The 19,333-nt window shown below is 47.6% G+C and overlaps 1 protein-coding gene across 2 annotated transcripts in view; it reads right to left on the reverse strand.

The window, feature by feature from the left end:
* NOL4L (nucleolar protein 4 like) overlaps window positions 1-19,333 on the reverse strand; it is a 67,949-nt gene that overhangs the window by 34,792 nt on the left and 13,824 nt on the right. The window contains exons 1-2 of one of the 2 annotated variants that reach the window (XM_077460502.1): window positions 12,162-12,274; window positions 11,980-12,106 (exon numbers count right to left, since the gene is read on the reverse strand). In XM_077460502.1, the coding sequence (XP_077316628.1) occupies window positions 11,980-12,073 (94 nt within the window). In that variant the 5' untranslated portion in view covers window positions 12,074-12,106; window positions 12,162-12,274. Of the gene's footprint in view, window positions 1-11,979; window positions 12,107-12,161; window positions 12,275-19,333 lie in introns of those variants that run through there. The other variant, XM_077460503.1, reaches the window with a different exon arrangement.

Genomic DNA, 19,333 nt, shown 5'->3' on the forward strand with positions numbered 1-19,333 from the left:
AGAGGCTGCTGTGAGCTGCAGTGAGCGTGGCTGCCGGTTACATTTTATTTCCACTAATGCAAATTCCATGTGCCAGAAGAGTCAGCCAAGTCTGGAAAGAACTCAATGTCAATGCGGAAATGAAGCTCATGGGAAGGAGAGTGGAAGGTCCTCATAACGGGGCGGCTCACCAAAAGTCTCCAAACCATAGAAGAGACCGCTTTACCATTGTAGCCTGAAATATCAGTTTTGGGGGACTGACTCTTTAAGCCGATGACGATGGAAGACGCAGTAACGAGTTCTTTTGGGTAATGAGATCGATCTGCAGATGGAGGGACCTGATCTGCCCGGAGACGGGAGTTCTCATCAGATTAGGGCTGCCTCCTTTACAGCAAAGCCTCATTCCTCTTCCGAGGGAATTTAGCTAATTCTGGAATGGAAGGACAGCGGATTATTTCCTAGAGCCGGAGAGCGTCCGAGAACCAAGGAGAAAGAAGGAAGGAAAACAAGGGGGAGGGGAAATCCTGGAGAATACGCAACAAAAAAATGCCATCTAACACCTCGGTGTGCCATCTGTGCTCGCTGGAGACTCCAACTAAAGGGCCGCTGACTGTATGGTCCAAGCCGCATAGGTCAGACGTGTGTCTAGAAAACAGTCATGGCCCAATATGGAATGTCAGGGGATGGCCAGAAGAGAAGATACAGTATCTCACAAAAGTAAGTACACCCCTCACATTGTTGTTAATATTTTCTTATATCTTTTCATGTGACAACACTGAAGAAATGACACTTGTCTACAATGTAAAGTAGTGAGTGTACAGCTTGTATAACAGTGTAAATTTGCTGTCCCCTCCAAATAACTCAACACACAGCCATTAATGTCTAAACCGCTGGCAACAAAAGTGAGTACACCCCTAAGTGAAAATGTCCAAACTGGGCCCAAAGTGTCAATATTTTGTGTGGCCACCATTATTTTCCGGCACTGCCTTAACCCTCTTGGGCATGGAGTTCACCAGAACTTCACAGGTTGGCACTGGAGTCCTCTTCATATAACATCAAGGAGCTGGTGGATGTTAGAGAATTTGCACTACTCCACCTCCCATTTGAAGATGCCCCACAGATGGTCAATAGGGTTTAGGTCTGGAGACATGCCTGGCCAGTCCATCACTTTTACCCTCTGCTTCTTTAGCAAGGCAGTGGTCATCTTGGAGGTGTGTTTGGGGTGGTTATCATGTTGGAATACTGCCCTGTGGTCCAGTCTCCGAAGGGAGGGGATCATGCTCTGCTTCAGTATGTCACAGTACATGTTGGCATTCATGGTTCCCTCAATGTTCTGTAGCTCCCCAGTGCCGGCAGCACTCATGCAGCACCAGACCATGACACCCCCACCACCATGCTTGACTGTAGGCAAGACACACTTGTCTTTGTACTCCTCACCTGGTTGCCGCCACACACGCTTGTCACCATCTGAACCACATAAGTTTATCTTGGTCTCATCGGACCACAGGACATGATTCCAGTAATCCATGTCCTTAGTCTGCTTGTCGTCAGCAAACTGTTTGCAGGCTTTCTTGTGCATCATCTTTAGAAGAGGCTTCCTTCTGAGATGACAGCCATGCAGACGAATGAGATGCAGCGTGCGGCGTATGGTCTGAGCACTGACAGGCTGATCCCCCACCCCTTCAACCTCTGCAGTGATGCATCTATTTCCCAAAGACAACCTCTGGATATGACGTGGAGCACATGCACTCAACTTCTTTGGCCCACCATGGCGAGGCCTGTTCTGAGTAGAACCTGTCCTGTTAAACCGCTGTATGGTCTTGGCCACCATGCTGCAGCTCAGTTTCAGGGTCTTGGCAATCTTCTTATAGCCTAGGACATCTTTATGTAGAGCAACAATTCTTTTTTTTCAGATCCTCAGAGAGTTCTTTGCCATGAGGTGCCATGTTGAACTTCCAGTGACCAGTATGAGAGAGTGAGAGCGATAACACCAAATTTTACACACCTGCTCCCCATTCACACCTGAGACCTTGTAACACTAACGAGTCACATGACACCGGGGAAGGAAAATGGCTAATTGGGCCCAATTTGGACATTTTCACTTAGAGGTGTACTCACTACTGTTGCCAGCAGTTTAGACATTAATGGCTGTGTGTTGAGTTATTTTGAGGGGACAGCAAATTCCCACTGTTATACAAGCTGTACACTCACTACTTTACATTGTAGCAAAGTGTCATTTCTTCAGTGTTGTCACATGAAAATATATAATAAAATATTTACAAAAATGTGAGGGGTGTACTCACTTTTGTGAGATACTGTATATAAAAAAGAGGTGGTAAGGGAGGACCAATATTCTCCAGAACAAACCCGAGAGCAAGGAAACCATATTTCCGGGAGGTTAGCAATGGTAGCTCTTTGATTCTATCATGATGGGTTTCTTTCAAAACAAGGGTATCAAATTCCATTTCATCGTGGGCCACATCAGCTGTATGGCTGGATTCAAAAGGGCCAGTTGCATCTGGGGTGTGCTGTGTACAGAGTGCAGGGGTCAGGGGTGCTCTATGTACAGAGTGCAGAGTTCAGGGGTGTGCTGTGTACAGAGTGCAGGGTTAATTAGTGCGTTATGTACAGAGTTCAAGGGCGTGCTATGTACAGAGTATAGGAGTTCAGGGGTGTGCTATGTACAGAGTGCAAGGTTCAGGGGTGTGCTTTGTACAGAGTGCAGAAATCAGGAGTGCATTGCGTACAGAGTGCTGAGTTCAGGTATGCACTACATACAGAGTGAAGGGTTCAGGAGTGCATTATGTACAGAGTTAAGTGGAGTGCTGCGTACAGCGTGCAATCCACACTATTCCCTGTGTAGGTGACTTTGCCTTGTCTTACAGGGAGATCATTCTCTCTGTCAGACCCTGGAGATCTGCCTACTTTTTGTTTTAAAAAAACAAACATATCATACTTACGTCAACTGTGCAGCTCGTTTTGCACAGAGTGGCCTCGAACCTAACCTTCTAGGGTCCCTTGGTGGCTCTTTCGGCTCCTCCCCACATCAGATAACCCCTCTTCCGAGGGGGTTGCCTTGCGGGCACACTCCTGAGTCCAGCATTCGCCGTCCACAGCCGCTGAATGTATCACTTGGCCCCGCCCAAAAGGTCATTGGTTTTGATTGACAGCAGAAGGAGCCAATGGCTGCACTGCTATCAATCTATCCAATCAAGAACTGAGAACCCCTGGCAGAGGGACAACGCGTCCCCTCCGGGTCAAGTTCCAGGGCTCAGGTAAGTAAAATGGGGGGACTGGGGGGCCGCTCACTGCCAGGTGTATTTTCGCCTTAATGCCACCCCCTGACACTACTAGGTGGGCCACTCATTTATTACTGGCCTGTCACAAACTTAATATTACTTCGTCTTCTGTTGATGGATATGATTTGTTATCAGAGGATCCGTCACTAAGTCAGTTATTATCTGTTGCCACTTCTAGTTTATTAGATAGTTAATTGTTTAGCTTTCGCAATGCAGTAAAGTGATTCCAGGTTGTGCTCTGTCTTTAGGGACCAAAGACTTTCAAGTGGGGGGGAACGTAGCAATATAAACTAAAAACGTAACGCACCATAGCTTCTGACATTTCTGGGTGTAGCCTGTCCCTTTAGTGACCAATGTATCCAATGACATCATATTGGTGTGCCAAATACAAGGATTGTGGGAGGATAAGTTCACCCATCAGATAATTGACGATTGTGGGCAGGACTACATATCCCAGGGATCCTTGCTGCCATCTGACGATTGCTGGGAGTAGCTACAAAAACAGCCAAAGCCTGCGCAAACTCTCTCTTCCTCCTGGGCCTGACACAAAGAAGGACCTCTCTGTGCAGCAGAGAGAGGGAGATTGCGGCATACCACGCAGAGCCTTCCTTCCAACCCTTAGCCCGAGGGGCCTAGCTCTGTTGTTGCTGTCGAACATCCTTTCCAGCACCACTCTAGTCTCCTGTCTGCCAGTGTGAGTTGCAATATTCACGTCAGAAGATCAAGGCAGCGGATGCGCTGCATGGCTGTCGATACACGAGTTCCTGTTTGGAAGACATCGGAGAGATCTGGTCGTTGGTGAGAGAGCACATTGCTCGATCTTTAATCATCCTTTGCTACCACTACATTGAGACACTTTGCGCAGACATCTTTATCCCAGGAACACTGTGCTCAGACAGTTTTCTTCACTCCAAGGAGTCTACTGTTCCCAATACACCTAAACGGATTACAATTAACGAGCTCCGACTAGCCGGCGAAGAACATCAGATCTGCTACGGGGACTTTATTGCCATTACTTACAGAAAGGCCTCTAGATTACTCTTGCCAGGCCTCTTGCTGGCCAGGTTCCATCTTCTATAGTGTGGTCATATAAGCAATTAACTGAAAATCCACTAGGGGATAACTTTATATCTATAAGGAAGAAGTGTACATATATGTATATAGTATTGTTGTTGCTGAAATATGGTCTTGTGTATTTCTGGGGAATTCTTTTGCAGAGTTAGCGCTGTGCCGGAAACTCAGCAGATTAATTACCTCCTATTTGAAACAATTTTCCCTTTTATTGGTTCAAGTAAAGTTTCTTAGAACCTAAATACAATGAGTTGTTTGATTATTGCTAAACAGTGATACAAGGATGACTGAACCCAGAGTGTCAGGTGAGACGGAAGGTTCAACAGGTCATGACCACGTAGATGAGCAGGTAATTCTCAGCAGTCCTCTAGGGGACCGTGATAAAGACATATCTATTTAAAGTTTCTGCATTTGCGAACTGGACCACCTCCTTTTTGTGTGTTTAAGAGGGCTAGAAGTGAGGCAGCCCGACCTGGAGTGTATTTCTTATTATCCAAACTCTTCTCAGTTTTGAATGGAATGAGGAAGGTTCAGAACATCTAGCACAGGGATATGCAATTAGCCGACCTCCAGCTGTTGCAGAACTACAAGTCCCATGAGGCATAGCAATACTCTGACAGCCACAAGCATGACACCCAGAGGCAGAAGCATGATGGGACTTGTAGTTTTGCAACAGCTGGAGGTCACTGATTGCCTATCCCTGCCCTAGCATCTACAGAGCCTTGTAAAAGTATTCATACCCCTTGAAATGTTCCACATTTTGTCATGTTACAACCAAAAACATGAATGTATTCAATTTGGATTTTTTGTGACCAACACAAAGTGGCACATAATTGTGAAGTGGAAGGAAAATGATAAATGGTTTACAACATTTCTTACAAACAAATATGTGAAAAAAGTGTCATGTATTTATATTCAGCTCCCCGGAATCAATACTTTGTAGAACCACCTTTCTCTGCAATTACAGCTGAAAGTCTTTTTGGGGATGTCTCTACCAGCTTTGCACATCTAGAGAGGGACATTTTTGCCAATTTTTCTTTGCAAAATATCTCAAGCTCTGTCAGATTGGATGGAGAGCGTCTGTGAACAGCAATTTTCAAGTCTTGCCACAGATTCTCAATTGGATTTAGGTCTGGACTTTGACTGGGCCATTCTAACACATGAATATGCTTTGATCTAAACCATTCCATTGTAGCTCTGGCTGTATGTTTAAGGACGCTGACTTTGTCACATACATGAAATACACATAAATCCCCCGGGATCCAGTCTTCAGGGTTGAGCAAGGAATGAATAAAAACACAAATCTGATAAATTCATTTAACTGTTGTCATTTTCTCTCTGATAACGGTCACAGCCTGACTTGTAGTAAGAAAAGATATTTAATTTCCTGATGATGACGCCCCATGTACCAAAATTCCCCACCATACTAGACAGCCGAGACGCCATACTACTCCCTATACACAAGAGATTCCATACTACTCCCTATACACAAGAGATGCCATACTACTCCCTATACACAAGAGATTCCATACTACTCCCTATACACAAGAGATGCCATACTACTCCCTATACAGCAGAGACGCCATACTACTCCCTATACACAAGAGACACCATATTACTCCCTATGCACCAGAGATGCCATACTACTCCCTATACACAAGAGATGCCATACTACTCCCTATACACCAGAGATGCCATACTACTCCCTATACAGCAGACACGCCATACTACTCCCTATACACAAGAGATTCCATACTACTCCCTATACACAAGAGATTCCATACTACTCCCTATACACAAGAGATTCCATACTACTCCCTATACACAAGAGATGCCATACTACTCCCTATACAGCAGAGACGCCATACTACTCCCTATACACAAGAGACACCATATTACTCCCTATGCACCAGAGATGCCATACTACTCCCTATACACAAGAGATGCCATACTACTCCCTATACACCAGAGATGCCATACTACTCCCTATACAGCAGACACGCCATACTACTCCCTATACAGCAGACACCATACTACTCCCTATACAGCAGACACGCCATACTACTCCCTATACAGCAGACACCATACTACTCCCTATACAGCAGACACGCCATACTACTCCCTATACAGCAGACACGCCATACTACTCCCTATACAGCAGACACGCCATACTACTCCCTATACACAAGAGATGCCATACTACTCCCTATACAGCAGACACGCCATACTACTCCCTATACAGCAGACACCATACTACTCCCTATACAGCAGACACGCCATACTACTCCCTATACAGCAGACACCATACTACTCCCTATACAGCAGACACGCCATACTACTCCCTATACAGCAGACACGCCATACTACTCCCTATACACAAGAGATGCCATACTACTCCCTATACAGCAGACACGCCATACTACTCCCTATACAGCAGACACGCCATACTACTCCCTATACAGCAGACACGCCATACTACTCCCTATACAGCACGCCATACTACTCCCTATACAGCACGCCATACTACTCCCTATACAGCAGACACGCCATACTACTCCCGATACAGCAGACACGCCATACTACTCCCTATACAGCAGACACGCCATACTACTCCCTATCCACCAGAGATGCCATACTACTCCCTATACACCAGAGATGCCATACTACTCCCTATACACCAGAGATGCCATACTACTCCCTATACACCAGAGATGCCATATTACTCCCTATACACCAGAGACACCACACTACTCCCTACACAGCAGAGACACCATACTACTCCCTATACAGCAGAGACGCCATACTACTCCCTATACAGCAGACACGCCATACTACTCCCTATACACCAGAGACACCATACTACTCCCTATAGACCAGAGACACCACACTACTCCCTATAAACCAGAGACGCCATACTACTCCCTATACACCAGAGACACCATACTACTCCCTATACAGCAGAGACACCATGCTACTCCCTATACACCAGAGACACCATACTACTCCCTATACACCATACTACTCCCTATACACCAGAGACACCATACTACTCCCTATACAGCAGAGACACACACTACTCCCTATACACCAGAGACACCATACTACTCCCTATACACCAGAGACACCACACTACTCCCTATACAGCAGAGACACCATACTACTCCCTATACACCAGAGACGCCATACTACTCCCTATACACCAGAGATGCCATACTACTCCCTATACAACAGAGATGCCATACTACTCCCTATACACCAGAGATGCCATATTACTCCCTATACACCAGAGACACCACACTACTCCCTACACAGCAGAGACACCATACTACTCCCTATACAGCAGAGACGCCATACTACTCCCTATACAGCAGACACGCCATACTACTCCCTATACACCAGAGACACCATACTACTCCCTATAGACCAGAGACACCACACTACTCCCTATAAACCAGAGACGCCATACTACTCCCTATACACCAGAGACACCATACTACTCCCTATACAGCAGAGACACCATGCTACTCCCTATACACCAGAGACACCATACTACTCCCTATACACCAGAGACACCATACTACTCCCTATACACCAGAGACACCATACTACTCCCTATACAGCAGAGGCACACACTACTCCCTATACACCAGAGACACCATACTACTCCCTATACACCAGAGACACCACACTACTCCCTATACACCAGAGACGCCATACTACTCCCTATACACCAGAGACGCCATACTACTCCCTATACACCAGAGACGCCATACTACTCTCTATACCGCAGAGACGCCATACTACTCCCTATACAGCAGAGACGCCATACTACTCCCTATACAGCAAAGACGCCATACTACTCCCTATACAGCAGAGATGCCATACTACTCCCTATACCGCAGAGACGCCATACTACTCCCTATACAGCAGAGACGCCATACTACTCTCTATACCGCAGAGACGCCATACTACTCCCTATACAGCAAAGACGCCATACTACTCCCTATACAGCAAAGACGCCATACTACTCCCTATACAGCAAAGACGCCATACTACTCCCTATACAGCAGAGACGCCATACTACTTCCTATACAGCAGAGATGCCATACTACTCCCTATACACCAGAGACGCCATACTACTCCCTATACAGCAGAGACGTCATACTACTCCCTATACAGCAGAGACGCCATACTACTCCCTATACACCAGAGACGCCATACTACTCCCTATACACCAGAGACGCCATACTACTCCCTATACAGCAGAGACGTCATACTACTCCCTATACAGCAGAGACGCCATACTACTCCCTATACACCAGAGACGCCATACTACTCCCTATACACCAGAGACGCCATACTACTCCCTACACAGCAGAGACGCCATACTACTCCCTATACAGCAGAGACACCATACTACTCCCTATACAACAAAGACGCCATACTACTCCCTATACAGCAAAGACGCCATACTACTCCCTATACACCAGAGACGCCATACTATTCCCTATACAGCAGAGACGCCATACTACTCCCTATACACCAGAGACGCCATACTACTCCCTATACACCAGAGACATCATACTACTCCCTATACACCAGAGACGCCATACTACTCCCTATACAGCAGACGCCATACTACTCCCTATACAGCAGAGACGCAACACTACTCCCTATACAGCAGAGACGCCACACTACTCCCTATACACCAGAGACGCCACACTACTCCCTATACACCAGAGCCGCCACACTACTCCCTATACAGCAGAGACGCCACACTACTCCCTATACACCAGAGACGCCACACTACTCCCTATACACCAGAGCCGCCACACTACTCCCTATACACCAGAGACGCCACACTACTCCCTATACACCAGAGACGCCACACTACTCCCTATACACCAGAGACTCCATACTACTCCCTATACAGCAGAGACACCATACTGCTCCCTATACAGCAGACACACCATACTACTCCCTATACACCAGAGACACCATATTACTCCCTATACAGCAGAGGACGTGATCCGTGTACAGAGCAATATGAGTATATCTATGTATATATACGTGTATATATATTATTATTATACATATTATAATAAAGATACAGATATAGGCCACTATGAGTAAGTGGGTCGGTGTGAGTGTGTGTGTACATGTATGTGTCCCAGTGTGTGTATCAGTATGTGTGGGCTGCAGATCTGCACCGAATGGGGTTGCCAGTGGCAGGAGACGTTCCCCTCCCCCATTTCCTTCTTTCACAGAATCTCAGTTGATCTTACAAGGATTAGGCTGTATTATCCTTGCCAGTCACACACTGTACACATCCCCCCAGCCCGACCCTCGCTCCGCCGGGTGACACCCAACTGACAATGTCACTGTACTGTACTGGAGGCTGGGCACAAGATGATCAGCACACTCTATTCTGTATACAATGACTTCTACTGCACGCCACTGCCTCATCCCCCACTACACTGCACCCCACTGCCTCATCCCCTACTACACTGCCCCCCACTGCCTCATCCCCCACTACACTGCACCCCACTGCCTCATCCCCCACTACACTGCACCCCACTGCCTCATCCCCCACTACACTGCACCCCACTGCCTCATCCCCTACTACACTGCACCCCACTGCCTCATCCCCCACTACATTGTATCCCACTGCCTAATCCCCCACTACACTGCACCCCACTGCCTCATCCCCCACTACACTCCACTGCCTAATCCCCCACTATACTGCACCCTACTGCCTCATCCTCTACTACACTGCACCCCACCGACTCATCCCCCACTACACTGCACCCCACACTACAATGCACCCCACCGACTCATCCCCCACTACACTGCACCCCACACTACAATGCACCCCACCGACTAATCCCCCACTACACTGGACCCCACTGACTCATCCTCCACTACACTGGACCCCACTGACTCATCCCCCACTACACTGTACCCCACTGCCTCATCCCCCACCACGCTGCACCCCGCTGCCTCATCCCCCACTACACGGCACCCCGCTGCCTCATCCCCCATTACACTGCACCCGCTGCCTCTTCCTCCACTACACTGCACCCCGCTGCCTCATCCCCCACTACACTGCACCCCGCTGCCTCATCCCCCACTACACTGCACCCCACTGCCTCATCCCCCACTACACTGCACCCCACTACCTCATCCCCCACTACACTGCACCCCACTGCCTCATCCCCCACTACACTGCACCCCACTGTCTCATCCCCCACTACACTGCACCCCACTGCCTAATCCCCCAGTACACTGAACCCCACTGTCTCATCCACCACTGTGTCATCCCCCACTACACTGCACCCCCCTGCCTCACCCCACGGTCTCATCCTCCACTACACTGCACCCCACTACCTCATCCCCCACTACACTGCACCCCACTGTCTCATTCTCCACTAAACTGCACCCCACTGTCTCATCCCCCACTACATTGCACCCTACTGCCTCATTCCTGACTACACTGCACCCCAATGAACAACCATAACACTGCAAACCACTGCCTCATTCTCCACTACACTGCACCCCACTGCCTCACCCCCCACTACACTAAACCCCACTGTCTCATCCCCCAGTACACTGCACCCCACTGTCTCATCCTCCACTACATGCACCCCATTACCTTATCCCCCAACACACAGCGCCCCCCTGCCTCACCCCCCACTACACTGCACCCCACGGTCTCATCCTCCACTACACTGCACCCCACTACCTCATCCCCCACTACACTGCACCCCACTACCTCATCCCCCAGTACACTGCACCCCACTGTCTCATTCTCCACTACACTGCACCCCACTGTCTCATCCCCCACTACACTGCATCCTACTGCCTCATTCCTGACTACACTGCACCCCAATGAACAACCATAACACTGCACCCCACTGCCTCATCTCCCACTACACTGGACCCCACTGCCTCATCCCCCACTACACTGCACCCCACTGCCTCATCCCCCACTACACTGCACCTCACTGCTTTATCCCCACTAAACTGCACCCCACTGTTCAACCACAACACTATGCCCCACTGCTACATCTCCCACTACACTGCACCCCACTGCCTCATTCCCCACTACACTGCACCCCGTTGCCTCATCCCCCACTACACTGCACCCTGCTGCCTCATCCCCCTCTACACTGCACCCTGCTGCCTCATTCCCCACTACACTGCACGCCGCTGCCTCATCCCCCACTACACTGTACCCCACTGCCTCACCCCCCACTACTCTGCACCCCACTGCCTCATCCCCCACTACACTGCACCCCACTGCCTCATCCCCCACTACACTGCATTATAGATCACATCCCCGCTCATCTCCCACCACATTGCATTATAAATCATATTCCTGCTCATCTCCCACCACATTGCAGCCTATCCCCTGACACTCTGTCCTCTCCACTCCAGCTCAGTAGTAACACAAGATGGCCTCTGCCCGCACTCCCTGGAAGTGCTCTCTGCCCTAAAAATCTGTTTAGTCTATTTACCTTTTACAATGCGGTTCATCCAGGTGTAACACACCCCTCTGAAACCCTGACCTGCTCCTCCTGCACATTCCTCCGTGTAACCCTTCCCTCCCCAACCCCCGGAGCTAACTCACCGTCCTCACCAGGGCCCGGCAAATTCTGGGGGCTCCTCATCTTCTCCTCCTCGCTGGGGCACCCCGACTTATCTGCCCATGTGGGGTCATTCATATCCGACTCGTCCGCTCTCACCGAGATCTCATCCTGAAAGACACAAAAAACAATGTTGTGAGTCCAGAGGATGGACAGACAAGCTAACCCTGCAGGCATCTCTCCATCACCCGTGTCCCTGACAGGTCAGAGCAGGCTCTACCTGGAGGCCATGAGAAGTGAGAGACGCAGAGCATGCGGCGAGGCCGGCAGCCGTCCCCAGACACAGGCACTCCTCAGACTTTGGCCACCTCTCCTGCAGGCAATAAAAATTGAATACGGAAGTTGGGTGCAGGCTGGAGGCATCCCAGAGTCCTCTGCCCTGATCACAACAAACGCACACAAAGAGCACAACGCAGACTACCAGTGCAGAGGAAAAGGGGCTGGGGCAACCAATCAGCTGTCAGCAATCACCTTCCTGGAGGCAGGTTAAAACATGATGGTCCAATCACAATCAGTTCCAAAAACTGAAACTAACAATTTGTGTTCCCTGGAAGAACCACTGACAATCAGATAGGTCTGACTGCTTCCAAATCCGGCATTGCATCCCTCCAATCCAAAGAAAACACCCAACCGCTTTATTATGGGCCGACCATCATTCCCTCCTTTATTTTATAACTTTATAGAAAATGTAATTCATTTTGGATCACATTTGCAACATTTTTATTTAAACTTGTAAACAAAAAGCGCTAGGAAAAGGCAGGGTCAGGTGGGCGGCTTGCGTATTTGTTCGCTTCTGAACACGAGCGCGGAGGGATGTGGCACTTTATAAATATATAAATAAATAAATAAAAATGTATTTTTTACCACTTCCTTGTGCCTGCTGTAGTTTTCTGTAGTGGGTGGAGCCTGCTTGGCTCCTCCCACAGATCTGCTCTCTCCTTGTGCAGGGTGACCGGTCTTGTCTCCACCCCCTACTGTCATTTTCTACTAGTACCCTGTAGTGGGCGGAGCCTGATGGCCTCACCCACAGCTCTGATCTTTCTTCTTGTGCATGGTTTTGTCTCCAGCCCTACTGTAGTTTTCTGTAGTGGGTGGAGCCTGCTGGCCCCTCCCACAGCTCTACTCTCTCCTTGTGAAGGGTGGCTGGTCTGTCTCCACCCCCTACAGTAGTTTTCTGTAGTGGGTGGAGCCTGCTGGCCCCTCCCACATATCTGCTCTCTCCTTGTGAAGGGTGACTGGTCTTGTCTCCACCCCCTACTGTAGTTTTCTACTAGTAGCCTGTAGTAGGTGGAGCCTGCTGACTCCTCCTACAGCTCTGCTGTCTCCTTGTGCAGGGTGACTGGTCTTGTCTCCACCCCCTACAGTAGTTTTCTGTAGTGGGTGGAGCCTGCTGGCCCCTCCCACATATCTGCTCTCTCCTTGTGCAGGGTGACCGGTCTTGTCTCTACCCCCTTACTGTACTTTTCTGCAATGGGTGGAGCCTTCTGGCCCCTCCCACAGCTCTGTTCGTTCTCCTTGTGCAGGGTCTTGTCTCCACCCCTCCTATAGTTTTCTATTGTGGTTGAGACCTGCTATGCCCCTCCCACAGCTCTCTCCTTGTGCAGGATGACTGGTCTGTCTCCACCCCCTACTGTAGATTTCTGTAGTGGGCGGAGCCTGCTGGCTCCTCCCACAGCTCTGCTCTTTCCTTGTGCAAGGTGACTGCTCTTGTCTCCACCCCCTACTGTAGTTTTCTACTAGTAGCCTGTAGTGGGTGGAGCCTGCTGACTCCTCCTACAGCTCTGCTGTCTCCTTGTGCAGGGTGACTGGTCTTGTCTCCACCCCCCTACTGTGGTTTTCTGTAGTGGGTGGAGCCTGCTGGCCCCTCCCATAGCTCTGTACTTTCTCCTTGTGCAGGGTCACTGGTCTTGTCTCCGCCCCCCTCCTGTAGTTTTATGCAGGCAGCCAGTAGTGGGTGGGGCTGGCCGGGCCCCTCCCACAGCTCTGCTCTCTGCACAGGCTATGTACAGCACAGTGATGAGGTCACTGCTACTTTTATATGGTAATATCTGGGTTTGCAAATGGATTTCTATCTTTTGTGGCTATGTGAGATTTTATTTATTGAAAGTTTCCATTCCCGGAGCTGCGCTTTTGTTGAGGCTGATGTGAGATGTGGCGGTTTCCACCTCCTAGAAATATTGTATTCCTCATCCAGTATGAAGGGTTAGGAAGGGGCAATGAGGGATTTCCGGGACAATACATTCCAATCCTTCCCCAGAGAACAGCGATGTACAAATATCTGCAGGGAATTCTTAAAGTGCATATCCCTAAAGAATTGAAAACCGTCTGCATGTAGAAAGCGCGGTTCACTATTCGGGGGTCCCGCCCACAATGTGTCCCAACAAAGCAGGAGGACTAGAGAGGTGTAAAGGGTTTAAAGGTCGCCCATTGTCACTGCAACTATGTATTAAAGGGGCGGGGACCACGTCTAAATAAGGACGGAGGGGGAGGGGGCGGGGACGTAGGCGCCGTCTAGCTGTCTAAAGGTACAGCCGCACCTTTTAGTAAAAACACCAGAAGACAAAAACAAACAGCCACCGGTGTGAAATCCTTAAGCCCTGGGTCACGCTAGTTCGGCTTTGAAAATCAGGCTGCTTCACTGCGATTTGGATCGGTGAGTTTATTGCGGCGTGCGATGGAAAGAATCGCTCCTGTGCGCCTTTCTGGCACAGCGTTCAAAACGCACTGCCCTTGCGATCTGCCGCCGGTGCCCATGCTTTGTTAACGATACCCCTAAACGCATGTCACAAACGCAGTTCGTTTGCGGGCAACCAGATCACATTCACCATTGCGATTTGGGGGGGGTCGCTTTTTAAAAAAAAGTCGCACTCATTTCTCGGTTCAATTTCAGCCCAATCAAATGAATGAGCTGCAAAATGGCACCACGTGGGGATGCAGAATCGCACAGGAACGCATGCCGAGTTTTTTTTTTTACCACTCAAAAATGTTGTCACCAGAACAGGAAAAAAGAGGAACTTCCCCAATGGGGACACCTGCAGTAGTTATTATTAATTTGGAACCACTAATCAATATGAGGATAGGAGTTGCCTATCTACAAAATATCTATTTAAATTCCGAGCATGCGTGGCACTTTGTGCGTCGGACTTGTGTACACACGATCGGAATTTCCGACACCAAGTTTGAGAACGGACACCTGTTGCAGTGACCGCTAAGAAGGGATTTTCTCTCCCCCAGTCCTCTAAGCCAGGGGTCTCCAAACTTTCTATACAAAGGGCCGCTTTCATGTCCTTCAGATTTTATGGGGGCCAGACTGTGACCAGAGGGAGTAAACAATGCCCCATAATTGGTTTTAATGGAAGGAATAGTGCCCTATTGATATCAGTGGGAGGAATCGTGCCCCATTCTTGGTGTCAGTGAGAGGAATAGTGCCCCAAGGGCCAGATAGAGGCAAGCAAAGGGCCACATCCGGCCCCAGGGCCGCAGTTTGGAGATCATTGCTCTAAGCCATTACAATTTGGCTACACCCATTTTTGTTCTGCTTTCAACACATCAACTTCAGGGACAATGTGTTCACTTACTGCTAGGGGTGCAACGGATCAAAAAACTCACGGATCGGATCTTTCCTCGGATCAGAGTCACGGATCGGATCATTTTTCGGATCAGCCAATAATAATTGAATTTGCAAAACCCTGTGAAAATTCCACCACCATATAGTCTCCACTGTAATATATATCTCCCCACTGTAATATATATCTCCCCACTGTAATATTGGCTGAGCATGGCTGGGTACGGCTGGGTATCGCCGAGTACTGCAGAGTATTGCAGATTATTGGCAGGGTATTGCAGCGTATTGGCAGGGTATTGCAGAGTATTGGCAGGGTATGGCTGGGTATGGAAGAGTATTGGCAGAGTATGGCAGAGTATTGGCAGAGTATTGGCAGGGTATTGCAGAGTATTGGCAGAGTATTGGCAGGGTATTGCAGAGTATTGGCAGGGTATTGCAGGGTATGGCAGAATATTGACAGGGTATTGCAGAGTATTGGCAGGGTATTGGCGATTATTGGCGAGTATTGGCAGGGTATCGCAGAGTATTGGCAGAGTATCGCAGAGTATGGCAGGGTATGGCAGGGTATTGGCAGGGTATTGCAGAGTATTGCAGAGTATAGAGGGATGGCTGTGACTGTACTTGTCACAGAGCAGCGCTGTGGGCTCTACAGATGCAGCCCACAGCACTGCTGCCATCCAATCTCTCCCCTCCACTGTACAGATCAGTACACAGATGGGAGATAGGAAGCGGCGTCATCATGACGCCGATTTGTTTACAAGTGATTGCTCCATCATTTGACGGAGCGATCACATTGTAAACGCCGAGGGGTGTACCGAGACCATTCCTAAAGCCGAGACTGCGGAGCGCTCCGCGGAGCGCGGCGTGCCCCGTTCGGATCACGGATCGGTGACGATCCGTTGCACCCCTACTTACTGCCTAATATATCCCACCCACTTTCAGCTGCCATTGTAATGGGATAATCAATGTTATTCGCTTTACCTATCAGTGGTCATAATGTTATGGCTGATATATATATATATATATATACACACACACACACACACACACACACACACACACACACACACACACACATATAGTATATTCACACATAAAAAGAAAAAGTAAACAAATAAGACTCCCATTAACACAAAACCATAATAAATACATAAACACAAGACGTATAAAACAATCATGGAAATATATTTCCAATACGCTGATCAGCGGGCGAAGCCAATCCAAAGGACGACACCCGGGTCCTAATTAATAACTAATTAACAACATTTACAAGTGGAGGCCGATTGGTGATGTTCAGGAAAAATTGGCATGACAACATGAGACCTGATCAATTTACTGCCAATTAATTTGTCTCTTCAGTACTTCAGCAAAGATGATTGTTACCATTCTATAGCGAGCACTGCAATCAGAGAACGTTTTGATGGCGCACCCGTCCCTCCGATCACGCCGCGCACAGCTGGAAAATTCAATTATACCCATCTCATTTGCAGATAATAGTATCGAATTGTATGCAGATAATACACACACTGACTTAAGCCCCGTACACACGATCGGAAATTCCGCCAGCAAAAGTCCGATGTGAGGTTTTGGACGGAAATTGCGACCGTGTGTATGCTCCATCGGACTTGAGAGCAGGTTCTCTATTTTTCCGAAATTTCCGATCGTCTGTAGCAATTCTGACGCGCAAAATTCATGCTCGGAAACAATTCAACGCATTCTCAGAAGCATTGAACTTCATTTTCTCGGCTCGTCGTAGTGTTGTACATCACCGCGTTCTTGAGCGGAGGTGGAGCAGAATCCCGTCGGAAAAACCATCCAAGATTTTTCCAACGAAAACTCTGATCGTGTGTACGGGGCATGGGGCATTTCACAAACCAAAGCCAAGGCAGTCACTTCCAAAGCCCAAACTAGTAGACAATAAACTACAGATTCCATTTGATTGGTCCTTATGGATAGCACCTCCACCCCAATCAAATGGAATCTGTAGTTTATTGTCTACTAGTTTATATATATAAAGTAGATATCTAATATAATAGGCACAAACAAATCAAAAAATAATAACAATTAAAAAAGGTTATTATTGTTATTATAAATAAAAAAATATATAAAAGAACATAATAAATAAATGCTAGTAAGAATAAATATTAATAATATAAATTAAATATATTAAAACTGCAAAGTGAATAATAACACAAATATAACAAAAACTATACAAATTGTTATTATTATTATAACTAAAAATATAATACATTAATATATAAAATATTAAATAAATGCTAGTAATAATAATATAAAATAAATATATTAAAAATGCAAAATAAATAAATAATATAACAACAATACAAATGGTGATCATTGATATTATAAATAAAAATATAATAAGCTAATATATAATATAATAAATACTAATAATAAATGATTACTATTATTAATAGATAATAAATAAAAATATAAAATAAATATAATTAAATAAATAACATTATAAGCAAATATATAAGCAAAGTCCAAAATTGCAGCACTCCAAATATCTTTTGAATCCATCAAATAATCATCATGTAAAATATCGGAAATCACAGAGAGTGTTCCAGGATCCAGAAAGCTTTCAGACCGAACGTCCTTCCTCAAGCGAGGAACACTGCATAGTAAATTTACAAAGTAACCAATACATTCTAGATACATCTGAATACACAGAAACCACATACAAAGGCATGGAAGCAAACCAATCCCAAATGTATATTTGTAGAAAAACAAATCTATAAAAATGTATAATGAAAAAAAAAAGAAAGAGAGAGCGAGCAAGATACAGAGTCCAAGAGAGCAAGAGAGACAGCGAGACACAGAGTGCATGAGAGAGAGAGAGAGCAAGATACAGAGTGCGAGAGATCGAGAACGAACGAGCAAGCGTGAAAGAAAGAATGAGCGAGCAAGATACAGAGTCCAAGAGAGCGAGCAAGATACAGAGTACGAGAGATCGAGAGAGAGAGCGAACGAGCAAGCGTGAGAGAAAGAATGAGCGAGCATGGGAGACAAAACGCAAGAGTGAGCTTGCGAGAGTGCGTGAGAGAGCGAGCAAGAAAGAGCAAGCGAGAGAGAGCGCAAAAGAGAGAGCGAGCAAGATACAGAGTGCAAGAGAGCGAGAGAGAGAGAGACACACAGAGTGCCTGAGAGAGAGAGCGAGCAAGATACAGAGTGCGAGAGAGAGACACACAGAGTGCCTGAGAGAGAGAGCGAGCAAGATACAGAGTGCGAGAGATCGAGAGCAAGACACAGAGTGCGTGAGAGAGAGCACGTGCGTGCGAGAGAGAATGAGCACGAGAGAGAGAATGAGCGAGCACAGGAGACAAAATGCAAGAGTGAGCTTGTGAGAGTGCGTGAGAGAGAGCGAGCAAGATAGAGAGCGTGGAAGAACGAAAGAGAGCACAAGAGAGAGTGTAAGAGAGATAGCGAGCAAGATACAGAGTGCGAGAGAGAGACACACACAATGCCTGAGAGAGAGACACACAGAGTGCCTGAGAGAGAAAATGAGCAAGATACAGAGTGCGAGAGAGTGAGAGAGAGCGAGACACAGAGTGCGTGAGAGAGAGCACGTGAGTGCAGGAGAGAACGAGCGAGTGCGAGAGAGAATGAGCGAGCGCGGGAGAAAAAACGCAAGAGCGAGCCTGTGAGAGAGAGTGCGTGAGTGAGCGAGAAAGAGAGCGGAAGAGCGAGCAAGAGAGCACAAGAGAAAGAGCGGAAGAGAAAGAGCTTGCGCAAGAGGTTGAGAGAGCGAGCGA

This window comes from Lithobates pipiens, unplaced genomic scaffold (assembly GCF_037356315.1).
Source record: "Lithobates pipiens isolate NorthernLeopardFrog02 unplaced genomic scaffold, aLitPip1_a1.2 Scaffold_28, whole genome shotgun sequence".
NCBI lineage: Eukaryota > Metazoa > Chordata > Amphibia > Anura > Ranidae > Lithobates > Lithobates pipiens.